Source organism: Heliangelus exortis, chromosome 13 (assembly GCF_036169615.1).
Source record: "Heliangelus exortis chromosome 13, bHelExo1.hap1, whole genome shotgun sequence".
Classification (NCBI taxonomy): Eukaryota; Metazoa; Chordata; class Aves; order Apodiformes; family Trochilidae; genus Heliangelus; species Heliangelus exortis.
Window position 1 is genome coordinate 12336042 of NC_092434.1, and position 20543 is coordinate 12356584.

Consider the following 20543-nt stretch of genomic DNA (forward strand, 5'->3'; position numbering starts at 1 on the left):
TAAGCAGCCATACTGTCTGGAAGTCCTGTAGTTACCATTACTTTACAGGAACTGGAAGAAATGTATGATATGATATGATATGATATGATATGATATGATATGATATGATATGATATGATATATGATGTGATGCCTGCTAGAGAAATGAGTGAGTGAGAGGGTGGGATAAGGAAGGCTCAAGGCCATTGAGCCTGACCCAGGGAAGTTCTGAGGAGCATGGAGCATTTGGAAAGGTTATCCTGGGATTTGGCAAGGGCAAGCAGCAAAGAGGGATGGAGTGTAACAGCTGAAGAAAGAGTACCCAGGTGTATTATAGTAGAAGACTGCACGGTGGGTGGATTTTAATCCCCGTGTTAGTTACATTTTTGCTGCACACTGAGGATAGTATAATATTAGCCTGATAAAAGACATTAATATTTTTTCAGAGCACTTAAAAGAACTTCAATGCAGAAAGTTCTACTCTCATTTTCTGGGTGCTGCACTGAATTGCAGGATGAGCTAGGTTGGAAAGGATCTCTGGAGATCCCCATGTCAAGTCCCCTGCTGGAAGCAGGACTTAGTTTGAAGTCATATAGATTGTGCTAGGCCTTGAGTATCTCCAAGGATGGAAATCTCACAACTCTGGTTCCCCCTTGTGTCTAGTAGGACTTCCTCTTGCTACAAAATGTGCCCTTGTCCTTTGACTCCACAGCACCAAGAAGAGTCTGCCTCTCTCCTCTTATAATCCCCATCTGCTAGTTGAAAACAATTGCATTCTACTCTTCTCCAGGCCTAATAAACTCAGCCTCCTCAGCCTATCCTTGTGTATCATGTGCTTCAGCTCTCTAGCCATCTTGGTGGCTTTCTGGTTGACCTGCTCTTCCACGTCTTAAACTGGGGCCCTTGAAGCTGGGCACAGTGTATTCCAGATGTTATCTCATGAGTGCTGAAATGACTGGAAGGAAATAATAGGTTTTCTTGACCTGCTGGCCATGCTCCTGCTAATGCAGCCTCTTCTTAGCCTTCATCACTGCAAGGGTGTGCTGCTGACTTCAATTTATCATCCACCAGCACCCCTTAGGGTCCTTCTTTGCAAAGCTGCTCTCTGGTCATTCAGTCTGTAGCCTGATCTGTTTCATGGGATTACTCTGTCCCATGTGTAGGACTTTTTGCATTTTCAGAAAGTGTAGCAGTCAGAGTCTGGTTCCTGGGGACTCTTAGAACAAAGTATGTTAATTTTTCTTTAGGGATTATTTTTTTAGGTTACTAATGAGAGAGAACACTTCATCTTCTCACACAAATCTGGAAGTTGCAGATAAATGTATAGAAGATGGAGCAACCACTAGCAAACCCTGCTTTACTTAACATAATCTGTCATAATTTTTTTTTCTTCAAGTGAAAAGGCAGACTATCACTTAGATCTTAAACTATGCAGAGGTTTTTCTTTTTTTGCTATGCACTAATGAGTTTAATGTCTTTAAAAAAAGTATCATAATAAAATTGATGCATAGTATAAACTGTATCTTTTGCAGAAGTATATAATTTTTAGTGCTTACAATAATTGCTTCTATCTTTTGGTACATAGGCCATTTCCAGGTAATAGGTGAAGAAGAAATAAGAACATGTGAAGGCATTTTAGTTTCTTGTGAGCTTGTACAGAAAGTGGAGACAGGAGAACTTCAGTGGGCCTGTTTGGCTGAGGTCATGAAACACTAACAACTTTGTGCCTCTGTCTCCAGCTCAGCAGATAAGTTTGGAATGATAGAGGGGTAAGCTGTGGTTCTTGGGAGGGTTTTTTGTTGTTTTGTTATTAACCTCATTGCTACTCTTAGTGAAGCTTTTATTTGTGATTTCTTAACATCCCATAGTGTAAGATCTTTGCCAAAGTCAATGGCTCTTACCAGTGACCCATGGCAAAATGAAGCCCTAATCTTCCTTTGGGGTTTCTGTGATATTATAATTAGCTAATGCTAATTAGCCACCTGTGTATTTTGATGTCTGCACTTTTATTTATTTCTCTCAATGAGAAAATCTATCACCTGCCTGGCTGCAAGTTTAGTGAAACTTGCTTTTGTTGTCTAATAGAGGGTTTGTGACTAAGACAGTAATTCTGTATGTTAGAGAACATGCTCTACTTGTAAGGGGCATGATAGACATCAATAGAAAAAGAAAGCATGGAAGACTTTTGAAAACTTCTAGCTGTGAGAGATAAGGCAAGTTAACTGTGATGCAAAGTGTCAGGTCAGGGCCTAAAACCAGATGAGATTTGTGACTACAGAAGAGCTAATCTGCAAAATTGGAACTATAAAAGTTATTCTGACACAGTTAAGGAAATTTTAGGCAGCAGCAGAAGTGATAATATTGTCCCAATGTTTTGGGGGCCCTTTTGGCACTGGTTTATTTAAATAAATTTAGGGTAAGCTTGAGATGGTCTGAGACAAAATCCTTGACAGCCTGTAAGGGCAAAAACAGGACTTGAAGGTAGTTTGAGGATGGGAGAAATTGGACTCATGTAGACAATGTGCAGTGTAAGTAAATAGATGATAAATAGATGCAAGTGATCTTCATCAGTTCAGGTACTCATACAGATAACATTGGTATCAAAACAGGTATCTGAAACTGAATTTGTTTGCTTAACCTGGTCCCTATGGCATCATCTGTCTGTGCTTCAGTTAAAAACTTCAGTCCTTTGAAAATGTGGATTTCTTCTCTGACACCTAGCACAACAGAAGCTGCCTCTGGGTTGAGATTTTATACTAAAATAGATGCTGAATTTAAGTTGGTCTGTGGTATTGAATAAAGAGGGCTGTGTGCTCCCTGCCCTTTTCAGGAGCAGTAGGACTGGTGGGCATTTGCTGCTGCTTTGTCCTCTCTGCAGCCTGCAAAATATTGAATCCCCAGCTGTGCAGATAAGGAGTTATCATCACTATGTGGTTTTATTTTTGCTCTCTGTGAAAAGAAACAAGTGGCAAGATTTAAATAAGCATTTTTGTGAAGTATATTTTGTCATTCCTTGGCATTCACAAGATGGCTGTATACCAGATTATAGTCAACAGCTTAATTATTTGGACTCTGTGGTGTGTGTTGAAAGTATTTTCTTGTACAGTATGTTTTTTTTTAAAGATTGGCTATTTAGAGTAACAAGAATAACCTCAACCAATACTAATTGATTTGGTTTACATTTGTATTCTGATGGAAAATATTTAAGGAAAGAAAGCATAGGAAATTTACTAAATGAAAACTGTCAAGAGAACAAATTAATTTGTTTGTAGTTTAAGTATTACAAATTAAATGGATATCTTGTGGAATATTAACATCAACTAACCAAAAATGCTCATACATTTCAGTTCTGCTTCCTTAGTAGTTTTTAGTAGAAGCATTCCCAGTGGATTGGATAGAGATGTCTAGCCTTACACTTCCTTTTGCAGATTCATATTCAGACAGTGGTTGTGGTAACTGAAAATAATGTAACTGTTCCTTTCTGGCAGAGATAAATTGAGTAAACAATCTAAATTAATTTTTTCTGGACATCCAGTTAAGATATATAACATTAAGATGACTGGCAAATCCTTAATCTGCTATGACTGGCAAGCGTTTTCACTAACTTCCACTTTCTCCACCATGGCTGAAACATGGTGAGCTTTTGTGTGTGAAGAAGCTTTTACTTGAGTTGGTGGGGTTTTGGGTCTAATGTCTAAACAAATTCAAACCATTAACTTTTGTATCTTCAATAATATTCATTTAAATTAATTCAGTCTATTTTAATTTTGTTTCTGTATTATTTTTACAAGTTCCTTGTTTCTCTGAGAGGCATTTAGTTCAGTGACCACATAACAACATAGGTTGGTAATTCCACACAAAGGGTATGATAAGAAGCTCTTTCTTTTTTCCCTGAAATCTGGGTGTCAGAAACTCATATTACTGTTACAGTAAGAGGTTAAATCAATTTGTGAATTGGAGTAAAATACCATTGTAATAATCTGTATGCTATTAGAATGATTGTGGCTTGCTGTCAACAGAGGATCCTGATGTAGTCCTGGTGTTGGGATGTACTCATACCTGTGCCACTTTCAAAGGTGCATTGGGATTTCAGGGTACCTTTCCCTGGTTTTGTGTTCCTTTTTTGACAAAAATCATGGTGAGAATTCATTTTATTTCTCCTCGGATGTGAATTTTTTTATAGGAAAATTGCATTGCCCTCCTCCCTGCCCCTTGAAGGAGAGTGAAAGGCACTTCTAGAATTTAGCTGAAGGATGGCTGATTCAGCTGAAAAATACATGATGATTCTAAATAACCTTTTCTGGAAAGGGTTGCTACTGAGGAATCCTGTAAATAAATAAACCTCAGTCCTCCAACAAAATTTGTTTACATTTATGTGCTATGAGTTCAGAACAAATAATTGGGTTTTGCAGAATTAGCTTTTATTAAAAAAAAATAAACTCTGCTGCTACTTCAGGGGAGTGGTGCTAAGAATACTTCTTTGTAAATGGTCCACCTAATGGAATACTTGGAAGTGAAATGCAGCTTTTTCGTTCCAAAACCACCTCCATCTATCCTAAAGAGAAATACTCTTCCACACAATTCGGAAACTATGGGAAGCACCAGGCCCTCCATGCAGTATGCTGGAAACTTTCTAGCTGATATTAAAGATCTTTTAACGCTGTAGTATGAAAACACTAGAACTAAATCTGACCAATACTTGTACTACTCCACGTTCTGTGTGCCATGATGTGTCTCTGCAACTGCAGAAGTATGGGTGATTCCAGTATGGCACCTAGGCTGACGTTTCTTATCCTTGGGAGCTGAATGAGAAGCGGGAAGTCAGAAGTACCTATAACCATCTCCAGAACAGTTTGAGGGCAGTGCGGTGACAGCTGGGAGTGTACGAGAAGGGTCACGCTCGGTACCGCGGACCAAGGGTACGCCGGTACCTAATCCACGCTACTTACGAGTCTTACGGCTGACCCAGTCAGCACCCCGTACCCCTAAAGCGGGACCCGGCCCCGCGGCACCCACCCCGCCGGCAGTACCGCGGGTGGGGCTGGGGGAGCCGGGCCGCGGGTTCGTCTGACGGGCGCGGCCCCTCCCTGGAGCGCGGGGCTGGCGGGGCTCTCGCTGAGGGTGGGTCGCCCCGGGACGTGGACGGTTCTGCCGCGAGAGGAGCCGCCGCTCTCGCCCAAGAGCCGCCCGGCCCCAGCACTCCGCTCCCCAGCGCGACGGCAGAGGAGCGGCAGCAGCCCAGGGAGCAGCCGGGGTCGGAGGTTGACGGTCCGGTGGTGAGGCCGGGGCCCGGCAGCTGCGCCTCCCGCCCGGCCTGGCCGCCGCCGCCCCCCCCCACCCCTTTTATTGCGCGCGGCCCGTGTGCCGGCGGCCCAGCCGGGCCCCGCCTCGCCGCGCTCGCCAGGAGGGGCGGGGGCTGTGGAGCGACGGCAGCGAGCAGGCAGGCGCGGAGCTGCCCTTCCATAGGAGCCGCCATTAACGCTGGGACCCGGTGACAGGGTCTCGGCGTCGGCGGCCGGCGCGGCGCGGGGAGCGGAGGCAGCCGGGGTGGGTCCCCGTTTGATGGATCCCCGGATCGCCTGGTTCCAGCCAGAGCAGCTCGGCCCCTCGAACCGCCTGTGGATGCAGATTTGGGAAACCACGCAGGGGGTCCGCAACCTCTACTTCCAGCAGCAGCAGCAGGAGCAGCAGCAGCAGCAACAGCAGCAGCAGAGCGCCCCTGCCGGGGCCGGCCCGGCCTCCCCGCCCGGCATGTACCGCGCCCCCCGTGCCGACCCCCAGCCCGACTTCCTGCCGCTCGAGAGCGCCAACAACCAGCACAACCGCAGCCACCACCAGGCCTCGCCGCCCCCGGGGGCCGCCGCCTGGGCCCGGCCCTCACGGGGGGGGCCGCCCGCCGCTGCCGCCGCGGCTGCCAGCAACAAGAGGAAGCGCGACAATAAGGCCAGCACCTTCGGGCTCAACTACAGCCTCCTCCTGGGGCCCCCTGGACAGGGCCGGGCCCCCGCCCTGGGAGACGAGCCGGCCGCTCGGGCCCAGGCCGGCCTGGCCGAACCGCTCTACACCGGCACCCCCTGGAAGAAGAGGAACTACAGCCAGGGAGTCGTAGGGTGAGTGGCGGCGGCGCCGGGTCGCAGGGCGGGCGGGTGAGGGGGCGCCGGGCCGCGGCCAGCGCTGGGCCTGGCCCCGACTCGGCCTCCGGAGGAGGCGGGGGACAAGGCGCTCCCCGCCCCGGGGCCTGGCAGCTGCGGCGGACCGGCGCGGTGCTGCGCATGGGGCGGCCGACGAGGTGTGGCGGGGGGCGCTGGGCCGTGGCACCTGAGGCGCGGCGGTGGGGCGCGGCCCAGTCCCCAGCCCCGGTCCTGACGGTCAGCGCAGGGCAGCCGGGTCGGGACCGCAGGGCACCGCTCGCCGCCGGTGGGGGGAGACGGAGGCGGTGGGCGCCGGGCCGCAACCCTGGCTGTCAGTGTCCGGCAGGGCGCGGGCCGCCGAGGAGCGGCCGTGCGAACCTGCCTCCCGGCCCCGGGGGTGCTCCCCGGCCGAGCGGCCTGCGACGGGGCAGCCACCCCTGAGCCGCGGCCGTGGGCGTCCTGCCCTCCGGAGGAGCGGCTTCGGGCTGGGCTGCGCGGCCGGCACGGGCGGCGACTTCTCCGGGAGGGGGGAATAAAGGCGTTAAGCGGCAGCGGATTCCCGTGCGCCCGTGGAGCGGGCAGGCCCGCCCGCAGGGGACGGGAGCTCTTGGTAGACAGTTCGGCTGTCACCGCTCTGCACGTGGGGCCTGGGACGTACTCCTCGCCCGGTACCACTCAAACACGGGTGTTCGCGGTCGCCCTGCTCCTCTCTTTGCCGTTGCTCTGTCCTTTTTATTCCGTTGTTGAGGTTTCTGGTGCCGCTGCTGCTCACGCAGATGCTGCGGGGCTGTCGCGCAGGGCGGCTGAGCCGGGGGGAGGCAGCAGGCGAGCAGCGCGCTGTCAGCTGTGCGGGTCCTGCACGCCTGCCCTCCGCAGCCGCTGTCAAGCACACGTGTGCAGCTTCGTGCTACAAGTGGAGAAAATGCATAGTAGGGACTGTAACTTGAAAAAAAAAAATTAATCTGCTGCTGTGAAAAGAAAAGTGCGTAGGCTAGGTAATTGCATGGGGAGTGTGTTTGCTAAGATCTGCCAGAGAAGGTATGCACACATAGTGGCACTGTCCTCAGTATATACATTTCAATGCATGTATGGAGTGTTATGCATTTCAGTGTGGGATTACTAGTGGGTTTCATGGATCTCTTGACTCTGGAATACGTGTGCTGGTCTTGAGTATTTTTTCCATAGTATTTTTGTGTTAGCTTAGGTCTCATCAGTTGGCGTTGCATGAACCCGCAGAAATCAAGGGAAGACAAACATCTGTTCACCTGAAAATGGTTTTGAGTGCTCTCCCCTTTTTTGTTTTAAACACAAGGATGGCTTTTGATACAGGTGATGCCCTGCATAAAAGCTATTTGGTGCCTTCTGTGTCTTCTGTTTTTACAGTTCATGCTTTCAAAATGTAACCTTTGCCTTGACCTATAGCATACCCCTGCTTAGATTGACGTCTATTTGACTTGGTTAAATACGGGTTTCTGGTGTGGTGCATGCAGGTGTAATACCTCTCCAACCCTGTACCTTTATAAAAGTCTGGCTTGGTTCCAGGGTTCAGGTGGTGAAGGTGTATGGTGACAGCTGAAGGCCCAGAAGAGCTCGATTTAGAAATCAGTAATAGATTTGGTGTGTCAGTTTGTATGAGCCCAGCATGTGCCTAAGGGTCTTTTAGCCCCCTCCCACTGAAAGCATTGAGCTCTTTGACTTCTATTCTGCAAGGTTTGTCAAAATGACTACCCAGATTTGCTGGACACTTTGGAAGACAAACTCTTAACCTCCTCTGGTTCCCTGTTCTCTTGTAATCTCCTCAGTTATGTTTACTGCTGGGGTTATAATAATTTATAAAATGACATTGTAGAAGCCTGCTATTTTAGGTTGTGTAGTCACTACACATTGGTATCTCCTGGAAGTTTCTTCACACGACTTAAAAGTAATGTGTGCAAAACATACCAAGCACTGAATTTTGTAAGTCAATTTTTGGACTCTGTTTATCTTCCAGCTGTCACTTATTCACTTGAAGGTTGAGAGAACTTTTTTAGAAATACATTTCTCTCTCTGACTTGTAAATTCCTAGGTCTTTTCACTACATTGAAGATGGGGGTGGGAGGTGAGCTTCAGTAAGAGAATAATAATAAAAATAATAACCATACCAAAGTATTCAAGGCAGTATCTGTTACTAGAGTAGAGTTTGGTTGAATCAGTTTAAAGCTCCAAGTGGAAGCAGGTTGTGGACTTTTTTTTTCCCCAGTAGCATCAAAAAGGTACTTGAGTGTGTTGGTCTACATTTGGCTTGGCTGCCTAGTTTGTGGCACACATTTACATGATGCTGAGGTTCAGTTTTAGCTATTCCCTTTGTTCAGAGAGTACTGTAGCATCTCTGAGATGCATCCCTGCATTGCTTTTCCTAAATTGTGGAAGTGACTGGTGTTTGCTTCTAGAAAGCTATTTATTCTGGAGGTATTTAGAGGCAGTTGGCTAACAAATCTTGAATGAAAAATTGTGGAAGCAGTTTCCAGAAGGGGCTGAGGCCTTTTGGGAAAGCACGGAAAATCCTTGGGTCTTGTGAAGGTTGCAGCAGTGTGTGACTGACTGGCTGCTGGCAAGGCTGTGAGAAGCCTCCTGTGCAACTGCCTGAGGTGTGCACTGAGGTGCTGCCATCTCTCCTGCATACAAGTTTCTTTTTAAAAATTGTCTCATGTAAAGGATCTGTCTTTGCACTAGGCAGTAGTGATAAATAAAAAGATTTAATTGCTAAAATGAACATATTAAATTAATTATTTTCAACATGATTTCCCAGATTTGTGTTGTCTAGTTCTAATAGTTCCTGGGGAAGAAACACACCTGCAATTCCATTACAGCATTACATGTGTGTTAACAGGGACCTTCTCCAATTGTTTCAATGCAGATTGTGAAAAAATAGCAGAGGCTCTCAACACTTCCCTGTATATCGTTCTGTGATTTATTAAGTTACTGACTTTAAATTCTGAGTCTCTTTAATATGATAGTGTGGTGGAACAGTCCCATTCTCAGGAAGATGAGGCCTGACTTGTAGGCAAACACAGCTGAAAGCTGATGTTTGGCATTTCTATCTGGAGTGCAAGGATTGTCACTTGTGTGTATGACTGTGCAACACCAGCTCCTAATTCACAATTATATTGATCACCTGTCTGGAAAAGCAGTCCTGTAATTTTTACTCAGTTGGACAGTTTATGTAAACAAATAGCAGCTTGTAACTGGCTGTCTAAAGATTTAGGTAATGTAAATATGTTGAAATAGAGATTTTGGTTGAAAGCCAAGTATCTGTTCAGTCAAATATTTGAATTTTTTCTTTTCACTTTTTTTATTTATTGAGAAATGTACTTTTCTTAGTTAATGCTATTTAAGCATGCAAAGAGGTAACCAAATAATTAAAAAAGAACCCATAACAGTATTGTTTTTTATTTTGATATGTATTTCTTGCAAAGTATGCACAATATTAGCTGACATTCACCAATGCTGAAATACTGACATTTAACACATGGCCAGTTTTTACTCCCACAGAGTTAATGGTACTATTGTATACATCATATTATGGGCAGTTTAATTTTGCCCCTTATTCTAAGTTTTCAGGCTTGCAGTTTTGCTAATTGTGTAGGTGTTTGCATTACAGGTACTCTATTCTGACACTCTTAACTTTGTGACTTCTAAAATATCACTGAAAATCAACTTTCTAGCACTACCTGCAAGTAGTTATAATCGGTTTGCATATCTTAAATCCTCTGTGGACCTTGTCCACAAACAGTAGTGCTAAACAGAACATAGAATAACATGTGTATGTTACAACATGTGTATGATGTTATTGTTGAATTAATACATAGCATATCTTGAAAAGTTTTGGTGGGGTATGCCTTGACAGGATGCTTAAGGCTGTATAAGGGTATGTGGGGTTGGGATTTTGGAGGAGATTGTGTGTGTGTCCTAAAGGCAACAGTAAATTGTGTTAGTAGTGTCACAGTTAAAAAGGGAAGAAAAAGTATTTGGAGTACTGAAGCGACTGTTTTACAGCTTTCTACTGAGTTTAGATTGAGCCTAGCTGAAAGGTGACACAATAAAAACTGCTTAAAGCCAGAAGCCTCAAGTATTACAAAACCAAAAACTAAAGACTTGCATGTAAGTTTGGCCTGTCTTCTCACAGGCTTCTGTGATTCATGTGCCAAAGTCCAGTTTGCATGCAGTTCCCAGGCAGATGTGGATTTTGGGACTCTGTAGAGAGCTAGTTAGTTTCCACAGGAATTTGCAGCCAAAGGCAAAAACCCAATTAATGTGTGAGTTTGAGGAAAATCTGTTGTGTACTCCTGAGGAGGAACCTGGGTTAAATAGAAAATGGTGCATTTTGAAATAGAGAATGCACACTGTTTTGAAATAGTGATGGAAACTTTGCCATGAAAGGGAGAGACTCCTGTGACCCCCAGAGGAGGGGTGTGCACACAGACGTGCAGACACCCGTGGGCTGCCAAGTTGGTTGGCACAGAATTGAGCAGGCTTCAGCTTATTTGATGTAAGAGCTCTCAGCATGTTGCCCAGGATTACAGAGGATACTGTGAAATAAAATCATAACTACTTTAGGAAGAAAATGGCTTAAAGACATACGTCTTTGCTACAGAAGTTCTATTATTAGTATTTTCATGTGAAGTTTGTCAGGTTCTCAGGTCTTTTAATCTCTTTTTTGAAAGAAGCTAAGTGCATTAAGGCAGGCACAAGCTCATTCTCCACAGGCTGTGTGAGCCCACCAGAGGACATGTAGCTTCAGTAACACAGCAGGCTGCCTGTGGTAACTTACCCTGTGTCTCTTAAGCTCTTACTTGCTCAGGCCCTTGCATGCTATATCAGCCACTGTAGGATGATGTCTACATGAGCTGGAGCATGACCAGATGGAGCTGAGCATAGGATGAGCAGAGCAAATTGTGTACCTGCAGTAGAATGTCTAGCCAGACTGAATGCCTAACTTGGAAATCAGAGAAAACCCTAATTGTTTTGGTTTTTCATCGTGTACTCTTAAGTGCTTAAATTAAACACATGGGTGGTGCTTGATTTGCTGTTGCACTACTTGATAATGTGCAAATGCTTTACATAAGTGAAACAAGCACTTTTGTGCAGAGGATTCTGATTTCTGGTGAAACAATGAGATGTGTGCATGACTTCTTAATGTCTCCTCTTTTAGAGTTATTGCATGTGTTTTTGATTTAGTGGAGATCTATACCTTAAAACATGGGTTGCTCATCGTGTAAAAATGAATTTTTAAAGGAAAAATTCATAGATAGAAAGCTATTTCTGAGAAAAGCCTCTCAGAAAAGCACTCTCTCCTCACTTTGTAGCTGCATGTCGTATCTGTAAGGTAGAAGTGCAAGGACATGACTTGAGTGTCTATCCTTTTCTTGGCTGTCTGGTAGGATTCACCATCACTCTGTCTCGCCCTGAGTCATGGCACAGCACAGTCCTGGCAGTACCCGTGTGACAGCTTGTGCAGCACTTGAAGGTGGTTATCTGGATTTTATGGAAGTGAAACCAGATTATTGCCCCACAGCCTCCTGTTGGAGGAAATTACTGGTTTTGGAGGGGTTAGGAGAGAGAAACAAGTTTACTGGGTGCTGAAGATACTGGACTGAAGGTGGCTTGAGGAAACCTTTAGGAAGCACATTATAAATATCATATCACATTATTGTTTGTGCTTGCAAAATGTTGGGATTGTGCCAACGTTTCAGCATGTTTTGTTTAAACAATTTAAGGAGGACTTAAGAGGCCTTCTGATTCCTACACTTGCAAGGAAACAGCATGTGAATGTATTCTTGTGAACTGTTTTGTTCTTTCCAATTCTTATCTTCTGCTTGGGACTTGGGACACCTATTTACCTTGGAGTGGCTATATGAGGAGCAGACGTTTGGTGGACTTTTTTTGGTAGATAGAGATGTCTATATTAAGTAAGAGAAAGAGTATGACATTCTCTCTTTTGTGCTTGCTGATTCACTAGAGCCGATTTTTGTAGCTATGCAATGCAGTTGAAGAAAAAGGATCTGCTCACTCTGAATCTTTATTAGTATTGTATTAAACTTTGTTGAGCTTGTAGCTCTTATTTTTCAATTGGCAAACTGTAGTATAGAGTCAGTTTCAAAGCCTGAGATCATAGGCTGGGATTGTAGATTCCTAGGGGATACACATAGATAGAGACCTGTATCATGAAAGCTTATTGTTACTTTTTTTCTACCCTTCAATTTTTTAAAGCCCTCTTGCTGTTATGCTTAGTTTCTGTGCACTTTCAATTCACTTATTTAAAATTGGAGTATGAGATTGTTTTTTTACTTTGGAAATTCGCAAAACTTTGGAATGCGGTTTTGAGAAGTTGTGTGTCCAACTTTACTATCAAAATAGGCAATAATATAGATACTTCATACTTCATTTTATTGACCTCACGATATGGTGATCCAGAATACATCTCTGAGTGTGGGGGAGATGCTCCCAAAATAATGTGTATACCAAAATTTAAGAGGTAGGTCTTGCATCTTTAAGGTCCCTTCTAACCCAACCCACTCTGTGATTCAAAGTTGTGGGTTTTTTTTATATTGCATGAGATGTAAAACTGTGGTTCTTCTGGTCTCTTTGCTGGATATCAGAACTGGCAGCAGTAGCAGAATGCAGCCTAGAGCCACCTTAAATGTGTTGAGAGCTGTGTGTGCTGGTAGTGATATAGTGACACAAACAGTGAAAATCTTGCATAATACATGTTATAAGCAAATAAATACTAATGCTGTTTTTAGTGAGCACTTGACATGCTAATTCTTTATTTGAACATGCTGGGACTTCTTAGGAACATTCCTCTTTTTGAAATATCTTTCTGGATGAACTGCCAAAGAACGCTCAAGATGTTAGGCATATTTGAGTGTTACTTTCTCTCCCTTTGCCTAGAAATTGGGGCTAAAGAAAAAATTCCTATAAGCAAGAAAAATAGAGGAAAACTGGTGAACTGGATGTAGGCATCAGATACTTTTCTTAGGCGGCAAATAGCTTTAGAATCATAGAATGTTACGGGTTGGAAGGGACCTCTAGAGACCATCTAGTCCAACCTCCCTGCCAAAGCAGGATAACCTAGGGCAGGACACCCAGGAATGCACCCAGGCAGGTTTGGAAAGTCTCCAGAGGAGACTCCACAACCTCTCTGGGCAGCCTGGGCCAGTGCTCACAGTAAAGAAGTTTCTCCTCATGTTGAGGTGGAACTTCCTCTGTTCTAACTTAAACCCATTATTCCTTGTCCTATTACTGGGCACCACCAAGAAGAGATTGGCACCTTCCTCTTGACACCCACCCCTCAGATATTTATAAACATTACTCAGCCTTCTCTTCTCAAGGCTAAAGAGCCTCAGTTCTCTCAGTCTTTTTTTCACAGTAGAGATGCTCAGTCCTCCTGGTAGCCCTGTTGGACTCTTCTCCTTTACACAAGGAGTAGTTTGAACTTTAGTCATTTTGTAACTTGAACCTCCAATAGATAACACAGCAGGATTTTTTTTCCAGGAATACTATAAACCTACGACGTCAAAGAAAGAGATAGACATGGATTGATGCAGCAGAACTCTTGTTTGTAGCTGTCCTGGTTTTTCTGGGATCATAGGCCAGCCATGGTATGCAGGCCATTACCAGTTTTGAGTCAGTAGGAGCTTAAGCTAGGAGGAGCAGCTCAAGCTGGCAGACAGGTGTGTTCTGTACCATAGACATGAGGCCATTAAAAAGGGCAAAGTTTACTGAGGATGGAGGCTCCTACTCCTCCTGCTCTCAAGGGCTGCAAACCCTGAGGAGGCTTGTTTGCCATCCTGCTCCCAAAGACTGCTTTCCCACTTACTGTGACCCCTATACATTCACTGGTCTGAATATAGCTTTGTATATTTTATATCTGCATTAGTATTAATATTAGTTGTGCTGTTTCAGTAAATACGTTTTCATTTCAATCTGTGGGTCTCCTCTCCTTATACTGATTCCCTTTCTTGTCTGGGAAGTTGTTATCAGGTGATAAACAAATGGTTTATCCCCACATACAGACTAAAACTTGGAAGTAAATGTGTACAAAACCTCTTCTGCAGCTCTCCAGAGCCTGTTTAAATATTTTCAGTAGCTTTATATTGGTGGTACTTGTGTTTTATAATGGTCATCCAATTAATATATTTATGTTGCATCTTTCAGTATAGATTTTTTGCTACTAGTTGTCCCTGGTGGTTACTTTTCTGTCCCCTGAAGCTGTCTCACAAATTCTGTGTGAGATTGAGCAGCACAGGTTATGAGCTGATTGAGAAGTGTGGCTGCCTCCGGGGCCATGGAGCTCTAAGGGCAGGTTGCAGGTAGGAGGCAGCTGCTCTAGGGTGGCTCCAGGACATCAGCTCAGTGTGATGATCAACTGGCTGCATGACTGGGTCTGAGGATGTCTTATGCTGCTACATCAGCAACATCTGTTAATTTTCTTCCTCCCATGGTGACAATTAAGATTATTTGGCAGCCCTCATTCTAGATCAGCCTCTCTGACAGTCTTGTAATGTCCTCCATGGCATGAGAACTGCATCTGAATTATTCAAAAGCAATGTGCAGCTAGTCTAGCTACAATTGCTTGAGAAAGCTTTACAGTGTGGAATTCTCCATATCTCACAATATTTTTTTTATTTGCATTTTTCATGATTTTTACCTAAAAACAATGGGACCAGATGCTCAAGTAGGCAAAGGCTTAGGATCAAAGTAAGTGTCTGTGCATTTCCACTCTTTCATCTTGTCAGTGTGATTTATTTGGGTGGGAAATGGCCAACATAGTATTGAAAATGTTGTTAGGCGGCATGGAGGAAATAGTCTTGTGGTTCTACAAGTAATGGGATGTAATAATGGGCAAATGCAAGCATCAAAGTCCTCTGAAAACTTCCAAATCAGGGAAATTAGGGTAGTAGAGGGAGAGGTATGTGGATGATGGAAACAGTGATTCATTATCTTCACTCAGTGTAGATTTACTTCCAGGTACATTTAAGTACACACATTTAAAGTGTCACATGTTTCCTTACATTTGTTTGTTTATGGACTCAGTAAAATGTGAGACACCTTGCATTAACATTTCACAAATATAAAGATAAGCCCTTCTTGTACTGTCATACTGTAATTAGAGTAAGAATACCTCTAAAATTTGGCATGCAGGAATCTTACTGTAGTCTGATGACTGTGGTGTTAACCTTACTGTTAGGTGTCAATTTGTAGTCTGAAGATAGTGCATCCTTGTTGACCTTGCTTGACCTCTTGATGTTGTGATTGATCTAGACTGAGGAAGTGAGATAACATAAGTTGGTTTTTTTTTTGTTTTTTTTTTTTTTAGGTTTTTGTCTCACTGTGTTAATTTTAACTTCCTCTGTTACTTTAGGAACAACTGATGTTTTATGTACAACAAAAAGCAAATGTTTTTCTTCCGTTTTGGGGTTTTTTTTTTTCTATTATGTTTTAAAGGGATTGTTTCAAAAAGCATTCTTCTTCATATGCATTTACATTCCTCCTTCTTTATGGGAAGTTTTACCCTGAACTTGTGCCTTGCACAATGGCTTCATCTCTTATGTATTCAGAGTACCCCTGGTTGGAGAGCTTTCCACAACTGTCAGTTAAAGTATTGAGTTAAATGTAGTGTGGTGAAGGAACTATCTTCATCTGAATAATTATCATGATTGAAAATCACGCAGTGTCCTGCTTTGGGCCAGGATAAAGGGAATTTTCTGTCTTCTACTTTTGCTTTCATCTGAGTCTCTTGTAAGTAGCTACACTTGCTGAAATTAACAGCAAGTTTCTCAGACAGTGTCTGCTTCTGGGATTGATAATGCTTGATGTTTATAGTTACAGCTAGGGACTGGTATGCAGAGCCAAGGACACTGCTCAGCTCTGAGGAACATTTTGCCCTCCGGAAGGAGAAAAGGAGTAAAAAGGTCACACCTGCAGCCCTCCCTTAGGGAGGAACAGACAAGACAGATGGCCAAAATTGACCAAACAGAGTATTCCATCCCATACACGTCATACTTAGTGTAAATTTGAGGGATTACAAGGGTCAGCCCCCTCCAGCTTCCCCTTCTTTGTGGGTCCCTGTTTGCTTCGGCAGCCTGGGAGGATTCTTTCCATTCCTCTGCCTGTGGTCCTGATCCATGCCAGCCTGAATCTGTGTTCCTGCCCCCAGGTCCCTACTGCTGCCGACTCCAGGAGTCCAGCCTGGACTTTCCCAGGGCTGCCCTGCAGCCTTGGTGGTGACGTGAGAGTTACTGGGGGAGAGGAGGGAAGAACGTGGTATCATTTTTCTTGTATATTTGTATATATTTAGTAATTTTTTCCTATTTATCATTACTGTTTTATTAAAGTTGTGTAGTTTAGTTTCCAACCCATAAGTCTCTCTCCCTTATTCTCTCTCCTTTCTTTATCAGGGAGGAGAGGGGATTAATAGAGAGCATCTGTTATTCAGTTTAATTGCCAGGCCAGTGTTAAACCCTGATACACAGTCTTGGGTCAATATTGAGCCATGCTGAAAAAATGGGGCTCTGATAGCTTATTTTATTTAATTTTTGCTTCGTTGTCTCACACTGTTCTTCAATTGGGTGATTCAGCTCACATGCTTGAGGATCTTCTGCTTACTTAGCTTTCTGCTTGTGTTTTGGACTCGGTGTCTTACTTTCATTCATCCATGGGCATTTTTCTTTGTAGTAGTCATACTTGGCAGGTACTCACAGAAGAACTTCTTCATGTTGATTTTTGCCTTGAAGAGCTAGTTCATTATCTGAGGTAAGCAGCTTCTTTCCAACTCTGCTTCCAGCATGAGGTAGAAGAGAAGTTTGCCTCATTAAGTTGTTGGATTTCCTCTTATGGGGTAGTTTTTGAGATGAGGCAGAAAGGACAGTATTGTCTCGCTTAGGTGCTGCCTTGCAATTACATTATGCATTATACATCAGCTGCAACCATTTTCTTAGCTAAAATCTGTCTTAATTAACCTTAAGCAGGTTCTGAAGCTGCTCATTACAACTTGGTCAAATGTGACAGGGCATATGCAGGTGGTAACAGATAATGTTCAGTGGCCATCAGTACCAGTGTCGGCTCCCCACATAACAGCACCTTGGAGCAATCAGAAAGAGTAACTGTGTAATAACAAACATCCTCCCTCCTCTTTTGTATAATGTAGTATTTGCCTGTAGGCATTAAGTCACTGAACATCATATGCTGAAGTAGTTCACTTCATCCTTTGCTTCTCTGCAGCATACCTGCCCAGGCCAGTGCTCAGACCTGCTCCTTCTCATTGGTATTGATACAGCAGTTTGTAGAGCTCAGTGCCCCTCTTATGCTTCTCTAGTAGCTGTAATCTAGCTCTAGGCTCCACTGCTGCATCTTCTGCTCGCTTTTCTGTACACTAGACACCTTTACTTAATCTTCAGATTAATATTGAAATTATTTTGAGAGAGTGTTTTCAGTAAGTGGGTTGGATTGATCTTGATGAGGTTTCTAAGAACTGGTAGTTTTCTGGCAGATGTACTAGCTGAAGCTTCAGGGGAAAGAAGAAGGTAAAAAACAAAATTTGATCCACAGGATTAGTCAAAGACATCTTGTCCAGGCACCTTGAAGGACACTACTCTCCAACATTGGAGGAGAAAACATTTCTAGCATTTCCTGACATTGGAGCTTTTGAGTGTGCATGTCTATCACAGTGCTGATAGGGGTGACCTCAGGAAACATTTTTTTGTCATCTGCTTAGGCATTGTCCTTTCCAGGTGGTTATTGTTTGTAGCTTTCTAGTCCAAACTGATAAGCAGAGCAAAAGGAGTCTGGTGACTCTCCAAAATATTTTGCAGGTTGAGTGCTACTGCTCCTGGCACATGGTTTTCCTCGTACCTGTGGATCCTGCCTTGCAAGTGGGAGTATCTGAGCACAAGAGAACAAACCAGAATATGAACAAATAGTTCCTAATGTGTACCTTTTAGAGAGCACTCCAGTGCATCGTGATGAATACTGCTTTGTTTAATGTGAGCATAGTTCACTGTGCACACCCTTACTGTAAAGATAACACATCATCCAAGTCACAAGTTACCTGAAATGTTTCTTTTTCACACATACTTGCTATTTTAAGTGTGACAGTTTCTCCTCCTGCTGCAAAATGTACCTGCTCCAGTGACTTTTTGGGCATTTTTTGGGCTGGGATCTGAGTTTTGCCCGAATACGACAACAGTGCACCTGAACTGTGTTGCTGTTGGACCAGACTGTCACCAAGTGTAGTAACCAGAAATAAAGGGGTGGTACCATATGTTCTGAACATGTACTAACCAGGTAAGTTGGAATTGTTATTTTGCTTGAATAATATAATATAATATTAACATAATTAAACCCTTGTGGTTTTAAGAGAAAATGTTAACTTCCAAATCTTTTCATAAGAACTTTTGATGACTACAGATGTAGGAGATATGAGCAAAATAACTTGGGGCTGGCTTTTATCTTCTCAGATATTCCAAAATGCTGTGTAAAATGCCCTACTTTCAGAAAAAAATAATTTTAAAATGCCACCCAAACTGTGACTGTTAGAAAATGTTGGACAGCTTTAGAAGTTGGCATTGACTTTCCAGGTGGCACACTGGTACTCCAGAGTTGATTTGAAGATGTTCTTGTCCTGGAGCTGGAAAGGTATTAACAACCTGCAAATGTGGCTGGTTATTTGACTTAATATTTCTATGTTAAATTATTTTAAGTGTGATCTAACGTGTTACTGCTGCACAGGTGGACTTGAAGTGGCTTTATGGAGCTAGCACAGTGCCTGCTCGCCTGGGTGTTACTGAGTTGCAGGGGCAAGTGTTTAAACAGTTTAAAGTTTACTTGTTTAAAGTACTGGCTGCAGGTAGGAACACGGAACTTTAAACAGCTTTTGGCTTGTCTTTGTGGTGCACACTGTAAGCCTGTGGTTCTGACAGTGCCTGTCTCCCTTCTCAGGCTTATTATGGTCTTATTTGGGGTGGATGTTTGGAGGTGTAAACTGACTGATAGAAGGAGATGGGGGCATCTCTAGTTGCATTACTTTCCTCCCTTTCATTTAACCAAACTTTCAAGTCAAATTATTTATTCAGTCATAAAATGGAAGAGTGTTTACCAGGCAGAACCCCCTATATGAGCAGAAGCAGAGGACTTCTCCACTTTCTTCTGTGTCAGAAAGCCCTGTTTGGATCCTTGTGTGAGGCTCACCTGACCTGCTGCCCAGGTAGCCATTTCCCTGGCGGGAAAGGGCTGTGGGCTGAGTTTTAGCTCCAAGCAGTTTTCTGATGGAGATTTTTTTTTTTTTCTGATCAAGCAGGTGCTATCCACTGGGAGTGTTCGTCAGCCTGGGGAGGGAGGGAGTTGGTCTCACTTCTGCCTAGATAGGAGGTCACAGATTTTTTGTTTATTTGATAATATTTGCTACAGTTATACTGTAGTAGCAAAACACCAGTGGTGTCTAAAGAACTGTCCTGCTAGCCTAACTTTAGGAAGGCAGAGATGCACTAACATACCTGCTGTATTCCCCCTGTTCTAATAGTAACACCACTAGTTATACCTGCAAAATGATCTAATAACAGTTTTTTTTTCTTTTTTTTAACTGTCATCTGCTTATTCTACTGCTAGAGAAGGGGTAAAAGACCTCAGAAGCCTTGCAAGGGATTTGCTGGCTGTAACTTTTGTTAGCATCCTAACACAAACCCAAACATGGCTCTGTTACTGAGAAAATTCAGCTGATATAAACTGAAGTACAACTGATGCTGATAGTTTTACTTTTAAGCTCCTGTTAAAAAATAAACAACTTGTGAACTGTTGTTTGAGGCTTTGGAATGAGAGCTTTTTAAGCAAGGAGAATTGGCAAGCTGAGGAATTACATATTCATCACTATAGGAAATAGATACCTTTAGCTCTTCTCTGTGGTTTTAGCTGTTTGGCAATTTACCTCAAGTTGTAATTACAGAATGTATGAAGTGCATGCTAACAGTTGCACTTTAAACTTAAAAAGCTTTTAAGAGTGTCTGTCTGTATTTTAAATGATAAGGTTGCAGACTGCATAGCTGGTATGTATATGAACTGTTCCAGCAGACTAATGCTTTCCTTCAAGTGAGCTAAAGAAAACAGTTGTGGTAGTATTTTATAGAGGATGTTGGAATTAGTGCTGTGTTTCATGATATTTAGGTATTGCTGAAGTTGAAGCCTTTTTGTCATTATGAAATAAAAGTTATTTTCTGTGTCAGTTCTTCCCATTTTGTTTTTCTTGGACAAAACCTTTTTTCTCCTGCTTAATCTTGTTCTTTTTTTAGTACTTTTTCTTTCAGCTGAGTTGAGGTAGCAGTTTCTCTTACTATCTTTTTTCACTCCTCTGCTAGCAAAATGCATGTCTGCCTTTGACAGCCCATTGCCTGGGAAAAGAGA

General features: G+C 43.4%; 1 protein-coding gene and 1 long non-coding RNA gene across 3 annotated transcripts in view; both read left to right on the top strand.

Moving 5' to 3' along the window:
• Positions 1-19: 19 nt before the first annotated feature.
• LOC139802092 (uncharacterized) lies at positions 20-4339 on the top strand. The gene is made up of 2 exons (XR_011728499.1): positions 20-922; positions 1663-4339. It is a non-coding gene; the product is annotated as an uncharacterized lncRNA (long non-coding RNA).
• A 1025-nt stretch (positions 4340-5364) lies between these two features.
• TENT4B (terminal nucleotidyltransferase 4B) overlaps positions 5365-20543 on the top strand; it is a 41881-nt gene continuing 26702 nt past the window's right edge. Inside the window, exon 1 of one of the 2 annotated variants that reach the window (XM_071756869.1) lies at positions 5365-6089. In XM_071756869.1, coding sequence (XP_071612970.1) covers positions 5542-6089 — 548 coding nt within the window. In that variant the 5' untranslated portion in view covers positions 5365-5541. The remainder of the gene's footprint in view (positions 6090-20543) is intronic. The other variant, XM_071756868.1, reaches the window with a different exon arrangement.